This window comes from Phoca vitulina, unplaced genomic scaffold (assembly GCF_004348235.1).
Source record: "Phoca vitulina isolate PV1807 unplaced genomic scaffold, GSC_HSeal_1.0 scaffold1, whole genome shotgun sequence".
NCBI classification, from domain to species: Eukaryota; Metazoa; Chordata; class Mammalia; order Carnivora; family Phocidae; genus Phoca; species Phoca vitulina.
In genome coordinates, this window is record NW_022589704.1 from 102,013,604 (window position 1) to 102,031,719 (window position 18,116).

The window sequence follows — 18,116 nt, forward strand, 5'->3', positions numbered from 1 at the left end:
CATGTGGGGGCTAAATCTGCTATCACATCTGACAATGTAGGTGCTAAATGTCAGAGGATCATATATGATAACCAAACCCACAAGGATTCTGAATCCTGAAATATAAACATACCATTAAAAATTCTACTGCATTACCACATTCCCTTTGGTTGATGGGGGAAAAAAAAAATCTTCCTAATGCTGGAAAAAATTAGGTTCTCCATTTGCTCCACAAACAGCAACAGCAAAACCAAAACAACCAAGAGCAGGGGCTGCAACGTAAATGAAGTAATATTTAGCTATTTTTCCTCTACTAGTCCTCCCAATGAAGCCTGAGGCAGGGATATCATTCCCATTCTTGGGGAACAAACAAGAATTAAGAGATTACAGTGCCAGCTTACACCAATGAGTGGCAGAGGCAAAAGTCAAAAGAAGGTCAAACTCCAGAATCTACTTCCTACTGTCAACACATTATCTTTTTTTTTTTTTTTTTTTAAGATTTACTTATTTAATTGAGAGAGGGAGAGAACCTCAAGCAGACTCCGCACTCAGCTCTGAGCCCAATATGGGGCTCAATCTCATGACCCTGAGATCACGACCTGAACAAATATCAAGAGTCGGACGCTTAACCGACTGAGCCACCCAGGCGCCCCACATTATAGTATCTTAACATCAACACAGCACCTTCAGAAAGGTATAGTATGGCCAACACAACTAGTCAGGGCTCCCATACCTAAAACACGAACAAGGTTACTTTGAGAATAAAGCAGGCCAGTGAAGGTCTGGGGAGGGGGGGCTTTTCCTGCTAGCCCCCATCAGGTTGGGCCTAAGCACACTCCACTGCTGACTGGCTTGCGTTCCGGTTCTGGCTGTGCCTCTTCCCTCCTCTTCAAAACATCTTAAATATTTAAACACCCCTCTCTCTCCAACATCAAACACCCCAAAATGCTGAGATGAAAAGGGAAACAAAGTAAATTATTAAAAATGTTAACAACAAATCAAGAGTTCTATCAGCTTAAAGTGCTTTCCCAAATAGGATTGTGTAGAATGAATTATACTGTCTGCAAACTCCCCAACTACTGTTGGCAGAAAATTAATACTCTTAGATGTGTAGATTAAGGTTTTTCAGCAAACCTTGGACGTCTGGGGAAATTTTTTCCCCAAATATTCTCCTGCTGGCTTTGAAAAAGCAAACTGCCATGTTGTAGAGAGGGCCATGTGGCAGACAGGGGGTGGCAGGTAACCTCTGTGAGCTGAGAACACCATGCTGGCAGTCAGCAAGAAAACAGGCACCTCGGCCCCACTCCTGTAAGGAATGGAATTCAGCCAAGCAGCAGTGAGCCAGAAGAGACCAAAAACCCAGACAACATCTTGATTTCCGTCTGTTAAGATCTTAAGCAGAGGACCCAGAGACGATGTGCCAGATTCTTGAATCACAGAAATTACAACATAATAAATTTGTGTAGTTTCAAGCTGCTAAGTCTGTGGTGATTTGGTATCCAACAGAAAAACTAATACAGAGGTCAAAACAGGGGGCCTCCAACACTATGGTTTTGAAAATGATGGCTTCGATGTGCTACGTAAAATTAGATCATTTCTCTTTGGGCATTTATCATTCACTGATTCATTCAAAATGTTTATTAAATGTCTACTTTGTTCCAACAGGTATTGTGCCTGGTGCTGAGTATACAGGGTGAGTGAAAACAGGGAGGTGGGGAAGGCACTGGGGAGCAGCAAGTCCAGCCCTCGTCCTGCAGCTCCTCAAGATGAAGGCTGGGACCAAGAGAATTAGTGGCAACCAGGTCAACATTGACAGTCTGTATTTGTTGAGGTTCAACCCCAGGGTAATGTTCTAAAACAATGGGTCTCAACTCTGTGCTTTAAAAATGAGCCAAGAGCCAGTGAGACCCAAAATGCTGTCCACACTTTTTATTAATTAAGTCAAATTACCTGGGGTAGAGCCCAGGAATTGAGGTTGATTTTGATCGCAGCCAGGACTGAGAACTACTAATTTTCTGAAGATCAGGATTACTGTCCCAGAACCTGGGTTTGAACTCAGTCTGAAGGTGAGGTATTAAGCAGTCCTCAAGATGGGGAAGGGGAAGTGAGAGCAGGCAACAGAAGCGGAATACCAATGGAGCCCAGGCTTTGTGAAGCAACGCTATAGGATCCAAAATGATTGAAATTAAGTGTTGGAGATCAACAGTAAATGAACCATGTGATTTCTGGCAATAAATTTAGTATCTTAACCATATTTGACTTAAGCTAGTAGTAAAATAAGTTGAGTGTACTGAAACCTAAGGCTAAGGAACTCAAGGAAAAAAGTTCCTATAACAACCTGTTTAGAAAAGTTAGGAAAATAAATTCTAGTTCAAATTTCTAATGTGCATATCCAGAGAAAAGTGGACGTTATGATGAAAGTGAGCTGCTCCCATGCAGGCCCTAATCATGGTAGTCTAGAGTATGTTTCAGCCCTACAGGAGGGAATATTTAAGTAACATTCAATTATAAAAGGAACACACACACACACACACACACACACACACACACAGGTTATGACTAAAGATAGAAAGCTGTCCTGAAGGCTTTTGTATTTATTGGCCAATCTTGTGATTTTGAAAATTACAACAGAAGTATCTGTTTGTGACTTACATACCAACCAAATCATTGAACCACCTCCTACTGTTCCTCCCTAATCCAACACTGGCTTAATGGCTAAATTAAAGGTTGCCAGTGAAATGCTCTTTTGATAATAATTTTGAATTAGTGCTTGAATAAGATTTGCCCTTGTTCCTTTCACCTTGGACAACTTAGTTAATTTTCTACACAGTGGACACAGGACTTACATGACCCATGACCCTTTCAAAGAAACCTTCCAGAGAATTCTTCTGTTGTCTTTGAACTCCACTGGAGGAGGAGCTAAGTGTTCATTTGCATTTGGAAATACACCACTCCTGCTAGCTATTGCTTGGAAGCCTCCTTTTCTTTTTTCCTGCCTGGCCCCAAGTGGTCCACATTATCAAGGCCAAAGGACTCCACTGGTCAGGCTAAATGTGGAAGGAGTATGGCACAGAAGAAACAAAGCAAAGCTCGTGATTATACACAACCAAAATCAAGTACTTTCAGTCTGAAAGCTGAACTGAGAAAGCTGGCTTTTAAAGAGTACTTTATAAAGGCTACTCAGTTTCTATATAGAATAAAAGAATAACAACTGTGTGTGAAACTCAAGCACAGAAGGACATGGACAGGCAGAGAGGAAGAGAAACACAGGAACTTACACTCGTGCTTACAACTTGTCAGGAATTGACAAAATGTTTCACATATAGTAATTAATCTCTGTTAATGGTCCTGAGGCAAAGTACTACCTAGTAAGAGAAATGGTACTCTGTGTACTATTATATGTCCCTGTGTACTGTTATATTACTTTGTTATATGCCCCTCAATGTGTCATTTCTGAAGAAAGTAGCCAATACTTCTGCTGATGAAAAAAAACAAAACACCTTGGTGTCCAGGAGGCTCCAAAATCTGAATTCTACCTCCCCATTCATTCAGCCCCCCATCTCAAAAAGAGTGTGTTCCAAGTGTGGTATATAATCCAAAATTGTTTGCTCTTTTTAAACTCAGGAATTCATATTCCTAGCAAACTTTCAGACACATTTTGCTGTGAGGCACCTTATGGCTGGGCAGCCTTAGATCTTCAATTCTGTCCTCAAAGTCCATGTCACGAAACTGATCTATGGAAAACCAATGGCCTCACAAGACACTAAACTACTAGTGTTTTCACATTTGAAAAGAACAAAATAGATGCCTAAGGAAAGCACACAACCATCATACATGATTTCTGATTTTCATTTTGATGTCAGAAGCCTGGGACGAGGTGGGACCGGAGAGAGAAGATAAGGGCGAGAGCAAAGTCTGGTTTTCACAGAAAAGGAGTGAGAATGGATCCTGTGTAGCTGTGTGGGGGTGGTCTGCAAGTTTCTAGGTAAATTTCTTTTCCTAACACATGCCTGAGAACAGTCTGTGTTTAAAGCTGCACCTGAGCTCTCCTGGACATACCTTTCTCACGTCTGAACTCTTTGGTTCTGTCGTCCAGGTTATAATTCTAGAAACAGCAAGCCTCGTCTCACTAGAGTTTACAAAATCTGTTGGATCCATCTGCCGAGCAAGGGACTCAATGTACTTCAGGATTGCAACTTTGACCTGAAAGATCCAATAATTATAAACATTAAGCACACTTTATGAACCCTTGAATAGAATTCTGAACTGAATTCTGATCAGAGAAAAGTAAATACTCTTGAGGGGACACCTCCTTCCTCCTGGATTTATGTTTGCACAGGGAGCAGCGCCCACCAGGGACAAAAGCATGAAATGACTGATAGGTAAGTTTGGGAACAGGGCGAGTGGCATATAGCTCAATCCACTTCAGTTTTAGACTGAAGGCACACTCTGCTCCTCCCGTATGCGGCAAGACACCTGCAGGGCATGAGCCCCTGAGGGCAGGCTGCGGGATTTCCAGCGCTGCCACTGACCGTGAAGTACTTAGCTTTGTTTTTTACACATCCTTGGCCATGTCTTGCAAGGGAGCATTTTCAGCGATCAAGCTGATACTCTGCCTAACTTCTCCACTGATGCTTCAATGGGCTTGCACCTTTGGAGAAGAGGGTTATTATTTATTGGGCCTATCCTAAAACCCCAACAAAAGTTAACAATTAAAGAACAGTTGATGTACGTGACCTCATTCAAATGAACACACACCCTCCCTCAGATTCAGTCTTGTTATCATAGATATGATTTTCCAAAATAGGTAACAATTTTCATGTGTTAGAATGTTAATATTGAAAACATTCCAATAAGATACCTTATCTCAACACATCAGAGCTTTCTAGTTTAAATACCATGAAAAACAGTAATAATACCCAAATGTTGCTAGGCTGTGGAATGACTGGTCCTCCCATTATATTGCTGGTAGGAATATAACATGGCGCAACCATTTCCGCAGTTTAGAATAAAGTTAAACATGTACCTACCCAATAAACCAACAACTTTTCTCCTAGCTACTCAACCAAGAGAAATGGGAACACATTCCCAAACAGTTGTACAAGGATGCTCACAGCAGATTTATTCATAACAGCCAAATATGAATCATGAACAAAAAAGTACATTTTAAGCAAATCTGACTTACAGAGGTTGAACTCTAATGAATGACAAATAGTTACCAACCTTGAGGTTAGGAGTTTGAGTTTGATCCACAATAAATCTCATCAAAATGTTAAACTGTTGATCAAATGGAAAGGAGTCCCTAGGTTTAAGAGAAGGAAAAAAAAACTGCTCAGTTTTAAAGAAAGGCTTATTAGAAAAAGTAATGTAAAACCGTATCAGTAACGAAAATATACCATTACAGATGAGTCTAATTTATATAAAAGCAAGCCTGACCTTAGTTGACTAAGTTTACTAATTGTACTTTTCATTTTATATAAATACCAGAGTAATACACACTATATGGAAAATTCAGAAAAAGGAAAATCTGCTTAAAGTCCCGAAACACGCGGGACGCCTGGGTGGCTCAGTCGGTTGAGCGTCTGCCTTCGGCTCAGGTCGTGATCCCAGGGTCCTGGGATCGAGTCCCGCATCGGGCTCCCTGCTCCGCGGGGAGCCTGCTTCTCCCTCTGCCTCTGTCTCTCTCTCTCTCTCTGTCTCTCATGAATAAATAAATAAAATCTTAAAAAAAAAAAAAAAAAAAAAAAGTCCCGAAACACACACTCCACTTACTTTGGGTTATGCTATTTTAAAAATTAAGACCAAGCAATAAACTAAGGAAGAGATTCCCACCTGCCTTCTAAGGGATCTGCTCATCTTCTCTCTAGCTACCTTTCTGAATATTGCTTCATAAGAAGCACTTCCAATTCCCAAATCTGAATTTACATCCTGACTGGGCTGCTTACCGCCGACCTTGCTAAGGCTAATCACACTGTCCCCTCCCTTGGTCCCACTGGGCAACTGCTTATGGTCTCTGTTCTGTGGAGTCACCGCAGCAGAGTGCCCATGGGAGACCCAGCAAGGGAACTCCCCATCCAGCTACAACACATGCAGAAGCCAGGGCCTTCGGAGCCCCTCTCCTGCTCCACTTCTGGACTGTTCCTGAGCTCATTTCTTGTAGCCGCTTCACATTTTCGACATAACTGAGTAACCCTAAGGGTTCCTGGCTAGCAAAAATCTGTGCTCTCTCCCTTCAAGTGCTGCAATCACTAGCATTAGTTTAAAAGTGCAGAATGGTGTCCATGTGGGAAAATGCAGACACACCTTCCACACTAACAGGAAAGACTGTGCAAAGCGAACATCTATTAGAACTGGGGCTGAGTGAATGCACTGCTTTCTTCGGACTCTCTGACTCATACTGCCTATAAATTAAAGAAACGAGGTCGACAAACAACACACAAAACACCTCTCTTTTCTTCTGCAGCAAGGGGAGAATGGAGAATCCACTTAAGTATAAACTGGTGTGTTTAATCTGGAAATGTGCCCATGGTTAGGCACAGCCAAAGGAAAGGAAACAGGCAGATCACAATTAGGCCTACCATACCTCAGGAACCCCTCACAGCGAGCATGGAGCCCCCTCACCCCTGCCCCCAGGACTCACAGACTGATCCTAAATATGCTGAAACAGCTAGGTATCTCAGCTGCTGAGGAAATGGGAATGAGGAATGTGTTCTAGAGACTTAGACCAAATCTACCCAGAAGAGGATGCTTTTTTTTTCTCATCTATCTATCTATCTATCATCTATTTATTTGATGTAGTGTTCCATGATTCATTGTTTGTGTATAACACCCAGTGCTCCGTTCAATATGTGCCCTCTTTAATACCCATCACCAGGCTAACCCATCCCCCTACGCCCCTCCCCTCTAGAACCCTCAGTTTGTTTCTCAGAGTCCATAGCAGAAGAGGATTCTTAAAGGGAAGAGGCATCCAGGAAAATAATAAGAGGATTTTCCTTAATCACCAAAGTTTAGGAGTAGAATCTTAACATTCTTGCCATCCCTAAAACTCTGAATGGTTTTGCCATTCATAAATTCACCTATATTAAGGAAGCGACCTTTAGGCCAAGTCTGGCTCACAAATGTTTTATTTGGCTTTCAGAGTGTCATTAAAAAACAAAACAAAACAAAAAACAAACAAAAAAAACCCCTCAAATGTGTTGCCTTAATCCACATTTCTGACCTTTCTTGAGCAGTCTGGTACCACTGGGCCCACATACCAACATGGCAGCTCCCCAGCCCACGCATCACCCTCCCTCCTGTCTCTTCACTCAGTTATTATTAGCTGGATCAGCCTCGCCCCTCTAGTCAATCCCCGGTTGAACCTTTACAAATCCACTGATACACTGGTATCACTAGGTATGTTCCCTAATTCCACTAAACTTACTCAACCCAAGGAGGGATGGCATTTGAAAGGCTTATAATAAATATAGTATATTACACTGACTTCAGTGAAAATCAAAAGGGATCTATTTGGATAACAAAATTCTGTAGCAGCACAGATGATACAGATCTACAGGGTCAGGGACCAAAAGAAAACAGTCGGCATCAGTGTGTAGAGGAACAAATGCATGTTTTGCAGTCAGAGACATCTAACAGACGCATGCGTGGGGGATGATGGCAGGGGAGTTTATGCTGAGGGAGCCAGAGAGGAAAGAAAAAGCGCAAAGGCTATCCACACCCTCCTACAGGAAGATGCCTGCCCACAGACCAGCCTGCAGTCAGAGGAACAGACAACGGAGCAACAACCAGCAGGCCTGGATTCCAGCCCCCAGCCTGCCACTAACACAGAGTGTGACCCGGGCAAGGCAAGTCAAGTCTGTTTCCTCATTAATAAAATGAGGAAGAGGGGTGCCTGGGTGGCTCAGATGGTTAAGCGTCTGCCTTCGGCTCAGGTCATGATCCCAGAGTCCTGGGGATCGAGCCCCGCATCAGGCTCCCTGCTCAGCGGGGAGCCTGCTTCTCCCTCTGCCTGCCACTCCCCCTGCTTGTGCGCTCTCTCTCTTTGTCAAATAACTAAATAAAATCTCTAAAAAAATCAAATGAGGAAGGGTCCTTCCGTTTTGGAAATTCTATGATATGCAGTCATCGCCCAATGGGTAGTAACCGGGTTGTATAAAAGTTACTGTACTGATGGTAATTATCTGCTCTGAAATCATTTGTTTATTCATTTAAAAATTCATTGATCTGACACACAAGCCTCTATCTTCCACCAAATCATAATGAAGACATTACAGCCAAGTGTCTTCTGAGGTCATTTAAGTTCTAATACTTGTATGTTGAGGACCTACAACTGTAGAGATAATAGATTAGAGGTTGCTCAACAATGACAGCGCATGGTCAGTTTTTCACATGCCTCTGAGTCCCCACAGATCCTCTCTCTTTCTTCATAACAGCCAGAGGGTTACAACTGCTGTGTTAGCAATCTCCGAGCTAATGAATCTAACAGAGATTATACCTGGACAAAAGGTACATCACACGTGGCTAGAAAAATTTCTAGTGTGACTTGTAAGAAGTTGGAAGTATTAAAAATACTGAGGTATTCAGAAGAATGTAAATAAATACTCAAATTTCTTTCAAAGAGAAGAGAATCAATTTGCAAGGCTTTATATTTGTTTTTGTCTTGAGCGTTCACAAAAACAATACCAGCTCACGGAGGATATGGGTATTTCATCTCATCAAATGCAGGAACATTTCAACAAATATGTTAACAAAAAAATGTGGAAATTGTATGAGAGTACTTATTCAAGCAGATGACAAAACCATGGGTAACAAAAGAGAATGGCAAAAAACCACCTATGAGAGTCTTGTAACATCAACATGGTCTAGCCCACGTGAAGAGACATTTTCCCAAAGATGACATCCAAATGGCCAACAAATACACGAAATGCTCAACATCACTATTAGGGAAATGCAAATCAAAACCACAAGGAGGTATCACCTCACAGCTCCTAGCTATCATCAAAAAGACAAGAGAGAACAAGTGTTGGCGAGGACGTGGAGAAAAGGGAGCCCTTCTGCACTGTGGGTGGGAATGTCAATTGGTGCAGCCACTACAGAAAATAGTACAGGTTCCTCAAAAAATTAAAAATAGAAACATCATATGATCCAGGAACTCCACTTCTGGGTATGTAACCAAAGGGGATGAAACCACTATCTTGAAGAGATACCCGACCTCATGGTCACTGTAGCATAATTTACAATAGCCAAGATATAAAACAACCTAAGTGTCTGTCAACAAAAGAATGGATTAAAAAAAAAAAAAAAAACACAGGGTGCCTGGGTGGCTCAGTTGTTAAGCAACTGCCTTTGGCTCAGGTCATGGTCCCGGGGTCCTGGGATCGAGTCCCATATCGGGCTCTCTGCTCCGCGGGAAGCCTGCTTCTCCCTCTCCCACTCCCCCTTGCTTGTGTTCCCTCTCTCACTGTGTCTCTCTCTGTCAAATAAATAAATAAAATCTTTAAAAAAAAAACAAAACAAAACAAAACACAAAGGAATATTATTTGGTCAGAAAAAAGAAGAAAATGCTGCCATTTGTGACAACATGGATGGACCCTGAGGGCATGATGCTAAGTGAAATAAGCCAGACAAAGACAAATAAAGCACGATCAGGCTTGTATGTGGAATCCCTGTGCCATGCCCCCTCCCAAAACCCAAATCCATAAAGCAGAGTAGAATGGTGATTGCCAGAGTACAGGGTGGGGAAAATGGGGAGATGTTGGTTAAGGGGTACAGGCTTCCAGTTACAACATGAATCAGCTTTGGGGATCTAAAGTACAGAATGGTGATTCCAGTTAACAATACCGTATTATACACTTGAAAGTTGCTAGGAGAATAGATCTGAAATGTTCTTACCACCACCACAACAAAAGAATGGCAATTATGTGAGTGAAGGATGTGTTAACTAACGTTGTGGTAATCATTTAGCAATATACACATGTGTCAAATCATCACGTTATATACTTCAAACTTACACGACATTATATGTCAGTTGTATATCAAAAGCTGGGGAAAAAATGGTCTGGCCTCTAAAATCTTACCTGGTGACATCTAGAGCCTTCTGAACTTTTGCTTGCACAGATCCAAGTAAATCTGCTCCCATTTTCTTAAGTAATTGTGTGAGAAGAACAAAAAGCCAGTCTTGCAAGTCATCCTTATGAATTATTATAAAATCCACAAGAGTCTCCAAAAACATACTGAAAACCTAGGCACAAATGAAAACCAAATATTTCACATATGTAATTCATAATTTCCTCCAAAGTCTCTATTAAAAATGGACTGGTCATATTAGAGGAGACAAATGTATTAAAAAAAATAAAGGAAAAAGGATTGGAACTTACTCTCTGTTGTGAATTCCACCGCAAACCAGGCCATGCAACAAAACAAATTCCATGTTAGTCCATAGTGAATTAATAACCATTTTCATGCAGTTTCTTAAAAGACCTGAAAAGATTACAAACTGATACTGATACTCTCCCCTCCCTCAATATGCCTTCAAAATTCAGTACCGAGAGAAATTAACTTTGCTGAAAGGTATTAGTTTAATCCTGGAGGCCTCTCTTCCTTCCCATCCTTCCTTCCTCTTAAAAAAAAAAAAAGTCTTAACCATCATAATTCCATACTATTACTGTCCATTATCTAGCATTCAACAAGTAATGTTACAAGATGAGGGAGGAAAAAAACCTTGTGCATTGTAGATTTCGATGTAGGCCAATTCAGATATTGTAAAGTAATACAATATAAAAAGATATTATAAAAGTCACTATAGTCTTTATAAAAAATTATGGCTTAGAATAAAAGATACAGTCCACATAATTTTCATGCTGCTGTGCGATCATTAATGCGTATAAGGTGAGATAAGAGTCCACAGTGGACTATCCTTGAACCGATTTCAGAGAGATAAGTAGTACTGTGCCCCCTACTTGGCTAATAAATGAGTCATGCTCTACTGGGACAACCCAGCCATTATATACCTACTCAGTTCTAGCACAGCAACTATTAACCACCAGGGGTCTCCCGTGAGACAGCTCAGAAAAAAACTCACTGAGCCCCCAGCTATGGAATTCCTGGCTTAGCTCAAAGGCAGCTAGCAAATATTAACTAAACTGAGACCTCCAAACTCACTGTACAAGAGCCTTCTGATGGAAACAAATTTCCTTCTTTATCCTCACATTCTGGTTCTGAATCAGCAATCTAGAGGTGACAGGTAACAGAAATTTCATCAATGCTCCATACTACCTAACATCCCTTATGCTCTAACTCTTACGAATCTTATGCTTAAAATCTTCCTGTCTTTTTTTTTTTTTTTGGAAGTAGGCTTCACGCCCAGCATGGAGCCCAACACAGGGCCCAAACCCATGACCCTGTGATCAAGACCTGAGCCAAGATCAAGAGTCTGACGCTCAACTGACTGAGCCACCCAGGTGCCCCAGTCTTCCTGCTTTTAAACACTATCTTAGAGAAAAATCGTGATAATTGTATCTTTGGATATCTCTGTGGCCCTAGAATTCAACCTTTCTTGGATTCTACTTATGTTGTTAATGTTAACCTTGCTGTGAGGTTCATCACAGGAATTTTAAGACATGCTTCAAGACCAGTACCGAGGAGAACTCTGTCTCCCACCCCCTACCCCCTGTAGAAAAAAGAGAACCCCCACATTCATTCTCCTAGGCTCCCATGAGCATCTCAAAGAACAGGGGTCCCGTGTTGTTTTCTGTGTCCCTAGCCCAGACCGAGTACTGAGTGCTGAATGACTGGATAGAGCATGTCTGATGACTCCGATGAGAAAGACAGGGCAGGAAAGGAAAGGAGGTCACAGTAACTGGCTGGACTTTCTCGCCATGACAGGTCTCCTTCTCCCCATAAGACTTACAAGAGACCATTTTTACTAGGAAAACTGTGGTCTGAGATCATGAAATCCTGCACTGTCAAGCATATGAGATTTGGTTATGCTGACTTAAGGTTCTACCAAATTTTGCACTTCTGGTCCTGTCCTTTATCCATCCTTTAAATTTGCCCAATAAACTCAATCCCATTTTCTTTCTCTAAAAGCATCCAACTAGGATTCCTCCCAAACTAATGGTATTTGTTTCAAATCTAGACTCCAAGCAAGCTTCTGTAAAGGGTCCCTCTCTCAGCACCACTCCTGGGTCATAGTCAGGGGTGTTTTCCTCCCAGCAGAGATCCCCCCTCAGGGCTCAGTGCTCTCCTTTTTTTTCTTAACTTAATAGAAATGGACTCCTTGGACCCCGGGAGTGTGGATGCCAGCTAGGTGGCCACCATTGAGCAAGTTCTTGGGGACAGGAAAATTCTATTTGGAGAAATAGCTTGACCTGGTTTTTCAATAAATCCATTACATAAATGCTTCTATTTTTTTTTATCTTGTCCTATATAGACAAATTCTACATGGGGTACAAAAAAAAATAATTATAGACTTGATTATCTTCTTCATTTCTGTTAAGTTAAGAAAAAAAAGGCATTGCATTAGAATATGATGTTTAATTCTAGCACCTAGCCCACTGTTCGGCTAATAGGAAGTACCCCAAAGCACCCGAATATGACTACATCTTATTCTTTCCGTTAACTCTTAAAACAAATTTTATTTAGTTTATTTAGCTCCAAGTTTTATGGACATGTGAAGATCCCAAGAAGTCTTTTTTAAAAGATATAACATAAACTACTGCTGAAGCTGGTGTTATATCTGTAAGGTCTAAACTGCGCTATGGGGAATTCTCTCTCACTCTTAAGTAGTATATTATACAGCTCACGTGGGCATGCGGGGGGGCGTCGGCAGGCACGAGTCCCAGACTTACCTTGCTGTGAGGGTCAGCAAACATTCGGGTGAAGATCTCACACAATCTTTTCAATTCTACTCGACTAGAGGGAATAAAATGGAAATAAATAAATGAATTTAGAATTTAATGAGTCAACACTGAGATTAGTGACAGCTTTTTTAAAGCTTTTTTCATAAACGAATCATTTTATTTAAAAATTCATGATGAAATTAAGCAGAAATATAAAACCATGACAGTTTGACTCTCACTTAAAATGAGGCAACTGAATCTCAGAGAGTGATTACCAAAGTTTGCACACATGGGAGTGGCAAAGCCCTGAGCTAAATCCCCGCTCATTTCATTTGAGGTCTGTCTTCCACCTGCCACAGATGAAAGGCAATGGGATAAAGTGTAGGAAAAGCATGTGCTTTGGGGTGAGACGGACCTGGATTTTAATCTCAGTTTTGCTACCAAGTACTCGGATGTCTTTAGATCTGTATCAAATAAATGGCCACAGGGAGCTTTAAAGGAGGAAACGCTGCCATTCCTACAACTGCTGAGACCAAGCAAACACTCATTTCCCGTTAGTGCCCTTTTGCCTTTTCTGACCCTTACCTATACTACTGAGTCCCATTTTTCATTCAAGGCTTGAATAAGCATCATCATCTCTTCCCTAAATTACCCTTGAGTAATCCCCCCTTCATACAGATGAAGACAGTTGGTTCGATGATCCTTTAACATTATTAACAACGCGATCTAGTTAGACCAATGCCAATCAACAGATTTCTAGAGATTCTTCAATGGATACTTGGTGAACACTAAAAATCAAGAAACCAGGATCTCCAGAATTAAGCAGATTCTTGAGGAATAATCATCTCAACAAACCATCCTCATTTTTTTTTTTTAATCCTCATTTTGTTTTCGACAGCTCACTAGAGCATTAGAGGCTATGTGCATTTCAGAAAGCATATGACAAAACTTCTCAAGACCTCTCGGGGTGGGGAATGGCACGTAACAGATACGAACATGGCAGGGTGGAGTCGGACAGACCGGATGGGCACACTTACAGCACAGGGATCCACTAGTCAAGGTTCACTTAGCTGTGCAGAGCCTATCCGTGATCATAAACTTACCCACTCTCACAAGTTATCTTAGAAAAAACCTCCAAAGAACATCATATCTGTATTTCAGGGATTCTAACTTGCCCAATTTTTCACATTTTAACATCTCTGTAATTTAGAGATTCATCTTATAATCAAAGACATATTAGTACTGCCATGGTTTAATAAGCAGCATTTCTTCTTAGAGGGATGTAAAATAGCAGTGTGTCAAAGGTGCCTCAGATTTGATGAAATATGGTATAAACATATACTTTTATGGTATGTGCGATACATGCTCATTTTAGAAAATTTGTGAGATATAGAAACAAGGAAAAAAGCAAAATAATCAACTCTAGTAATAATGCTGGTACTACTTTAAAATACTCCATTTTAGTATGTCGTTACTATGCACATTTATAAGCTATATGTATGCATATATTACAAAATTTTAGGCTGAGACTGCTATGATTTTACCCACTACTCCAAAGTATAATGAACCATTCCAACCAGCAGAGTTATTTTTTACCTAACTTGCAAACTGTATCAAGACTTCTCAAATAACACCTAGCAGATAAATATGAACTGTAACGGAACCAAATGTTTTATAAACCTAATAGAGTATTTGTCAGATATTTCAAAGTCCTTGGAAGGCAAAGACCATGTCTTAGTCATCTTAGCACCCGCAGTGCCTGCCCCTGCGCCAGGAACTCTGTGAGGACTCCCTGAATGACAGGGAACCCCCTTAAACCACTGCTGAGTGTAATATGGGACTTAAAACTTGGCTTACAACCTTGGCCTCCTTGTCCTCACCTCAGTGTTCTTTGGCTCTTCAGTAAGTTCTGCAGGCCTAGAAGCCCTTCTTTCCTTTCTGACCAGTTGGAACTGGCACAGTGGTTGAGAACTTCTGCTACGTCCTCAGTCTGCCGCAGATAATGGGGAATGCCACCATTCCTGGAGCCGTACGAGCGCTCAGAGCAAACACTCGAGGCATCACTGTTGGCGTCATCATCCGAATACATCCCATACGGCTCGTACCTCCTCCTCACAGGCTTCTTCTGTCAGATCCAACGAAGGTGGGGGTGATGGAGGAAGACATGGGAAGGTGAAATGACCATGAGTCACACCACACAAAATCAACAACAGAGTTAAAGGTAAAAAGATACGAACGCACACATACACGCACGCACACACCACACTTTCTTGTGCTCACAGATCAGGGAAATAAAAACAGAAAAGCAGACATCCAGTCGGGATAGTAAGTAACAGGCAGAGCGGTCCATTAGCAGAGATGGAAGTGTGTGGTCTCTAGGACGGTGTGTGGACTTCGCAGTGGGGCAGACTCAGGTGGTAGTCTTGCCGCCACTGACTGGCTGAGGAACTTCAGACAGCTCCTCACCTTCCTGCTTCGCTTTCCTCATCTTTGAAATGACAAGAATGCTACCTCCCACACGCCTGCTGGGAGCATGTGTGAACTAACCTGGCTCAGCCCCTGCCACCCTGCAGGTATGCGCCCCCACTGGGCCCTTCGCAAACAGAAGCAATCTATCATGGGCAGGGTCTGTGGGAAAATTTGTTGGCATATCCATGCTTCCTCAAGAAAGCCTGAAACTGAAATGTCAGGGACAGAGTAGCCCAAGTAAAAGGATGCTTAAATTATCTGAACACAAATAGGCTTCCTGCAGACCCTTCACTCGTTGCTCTTACCCTGAATACAAAACTGTAAGTTAAACCCATAAATAATATAGCAACAGCTATTAAACTGATAAAATACAATTTTCCCTAAAAGAAAAAAAAAGTTAATTGGCTGAAACCATACAAATGCAATTTTCTTTTGTCTTTCTTTTTTTTTCTTTCACAAACGTAATTTTCTAATAATGTATGGCTTGTCCATCCACCATAACTTGCTCGGGACAGTTCTGCCTTATGCCTCTTGTCCCAGCAGAGTTATGAGTAAGTAGCACCCCCTTTCACTTTCAGAAGTATCCTTGTTAGAATGATAAATTATAGGATCATCTTATATAATATATATATATACACATATATACAAACAAACTAGATTTATAAAATAAGAAAAATGTTGAATATATCCATTCAAGAAATAGTAATGACATTGAGAGTAGACACAAACTGGGTTAATAAAATAAAACACTGATAGAAGGAGCAGAGCTTGAGATTCAAAAAAAAAAAAAACCACTAAAACAGATGAGAGAGGAGACTGATTCCATCGCTAACAACAGCTTCACTAGACTCGACAAAATCATAATTGAGACCAGAATTTCTAATTACACTACATGCTTTGTTGCTTTCAATAGCCCCTAAAGGAAATATACTCGCAACAGAAAAAAATGAAGTTGTAAAACAAAAGTTAAAAGCACTGGTACCTTGCTCCTGGAGTCTCCTAAGAGCTGTAGGCAGGAAAATATTGAAGGATGGGGAAAAAGCATAGAGAATTATGTCAGAAGCATATGTGGGGATTGTTCTTGCAACAAAAGTGTACAGCAAAACATATCTTAGCAAACCAAAAATATAGGTTAGCAAGCGATTCATATCAAGTGAATAATAACAAAGAACGCTTTCACAATGGCATTACCTAGCCCTTCCTACACCTCCTAGAAACGCCTTCCAGTACTCGCTACACTTCTTGCTATGCTAAAACTCTTCCCACGTCACCGAGGTACATCCCGAAAGTCACCGTTAATTCTCCTGTCTGTTCCTACGCTAGATTCTGTCTGCCCCTGGGGCTTCTACCCTGGGAGGCAAACACTATGTACCATTCTTGCGCTCTCTCTTCTGCAGCAGGTCACTCGGGGAGGCCAAGCAGTTTGGACAAAGAGTAATAAGGGCAGCCTGAGTGGACCGAGAGCTAGAGCTCAGAGAAAAGCCCGAGTCAAGGAAAGCCCAAGCTCAAGTTCTCAAGTCCGACTCTGCCTCCTAGAACTTTGTGCACAGTCCCTTGGGCGGTTCTTTAAAGAATGAGGGAACTCCCCCGTCTTAACTGGAAGTCCCATTTAACTAAGGGTTTTGCACATCCATCATTTCCCACCCCTCTGACCTCCTAATGGGGTCTCTGAATAAATAAGAGACAGATTCTCAGTGCTGCAGCTTGGAAGGAAAAATAGCTTCACAGAGTTCCGTTCCAGCTCATGACTCTGAAGTCAAAGCCATGGTTAGAGCAATTATCCTGAACTCCAGTACCTGCCAGGAAAAAAAGCCCTTCTACACAGAAGGCTGATGAATAGAGCTGGCCAGGCAGCCCTTGCTTACAGGAAAAGCATCAGGAGAGTGGCAAACTGCTTGCTCACAGTCGCTTGTCAAAGAAATCTGACTGAGCAAGAATAAATGAGGGCGACACAGGATGGGATGAAAGTGAGAATCCCTGTTAGCCACAGACTGTGACATTTTGATCAGATGAAAAACAGGGCTGGGTTTAAAACTTCTGGGTCTGAAAGCAGGATGTTATAATACGTTTTTCCTCACAGAGACAATATATCTTAAAACAGCACAAGCAAGGCAAAAGATCAGACAGTTCTAAAGGGGATCTATTTTAAATGCTGAGCACATCAACCAGAATATGCTAGAGGCAGTGTCACTACCAGCTGAAATACATCTTTAAAAAGCAATCTGACCACAAATTGAAGGACCTCTAATCACTTTATATACATATTTTTAAGATATTCCATTATAATGAGGCAAAAACATATTCCACCAGTGCTTTATATCCTCAGACTTCACTGGCATTAAAATTTAGGAGTTTCCTTAAATAAGGACTCATTTTTAAAGACAAACAAACAAAGGTAAAATCGCATGGAACTACTAGTGTGGTCATGGAATCAGTGCGAGATTTCAAACAACAAACTCTGTTACCTACTATTATAATGATATGTTTAGGCTATGCCATTAGAACCTGTAAAGCAATAGAAGCAGGAGAATGAAAAAAGGAAACGCTGGGGGAAAAAAAAAAAAAAAATGGAGAAAAAGGGAAAAAAAAAAAAAAGCAGCCCAATGCCATCAGAGAAGCCCAATGCCATCAGAGAAGCCCAATGCCATCAAAACTTCCTTGATACTGAGGAGCCAGAACGAACACCTGACGCGAGTATTTTTTGTATAGGGCCAATTTTCACTTATGTACAGGGATAGAAGTTTAAAGAGAAAGTGATAATAATATCAGTTTACCCAGTATTTACACAATTTTACAGAGTGCCCAGGGTGATTTAGTACCCTGATTTGG

General features: G+C 41.3%; 1 protein-coding gene across 23 annotated transcripts in view; it reads right to left on the bottom strand.

Annotated features, from left to right (window-relative positions):
- Positions 1-18,116, bottom strand: part of CLASP1 (cytoplasmic linker associated protein 1) — a 262,250-nt gene that overhangs the window by 51,052 nt on the left and 193,082 nt on the right. For 16 of the 23 annotated variants that reach the window (XM_032412275.1, XM_032412363.1, XM_032412256.1 and 13 more), the window contains 7 exons: positions 16,270-16,293; positions 14,699-14,943; positions 12,828-12,891; positions 10,356-10,358; positions 10,056-10,219; positions 5,203-5,281; positions 4,039-4,182 (listed from right to left, as the gene is read on the bottom strand). In XM_032412275.1, coding sequence (XP_032268166.1) covers positions 4,039-4,182; positions 5,203-5,281; positions 10,056-10,219; positions 10,356-10,358; positions 12,828-12,891; positions 14,699-14,943; positions 16,270-16,293 — 723 coding nt within the window. The remainder of the gene's footprint in view (positions 1-4,038; positions 4,183-5,202; positions 5,282-10,055; positions 10,220-10,355; positions 10,359-12,827; positions 12,892-14,698; positions 14,944-16,269; positions 16,294-18,116) is intronic. The other 7 variants (XM_032412342.1, XM_032412268.1, XM_032412381.1 and 4 more) reach the window with 1 other exon arrangement.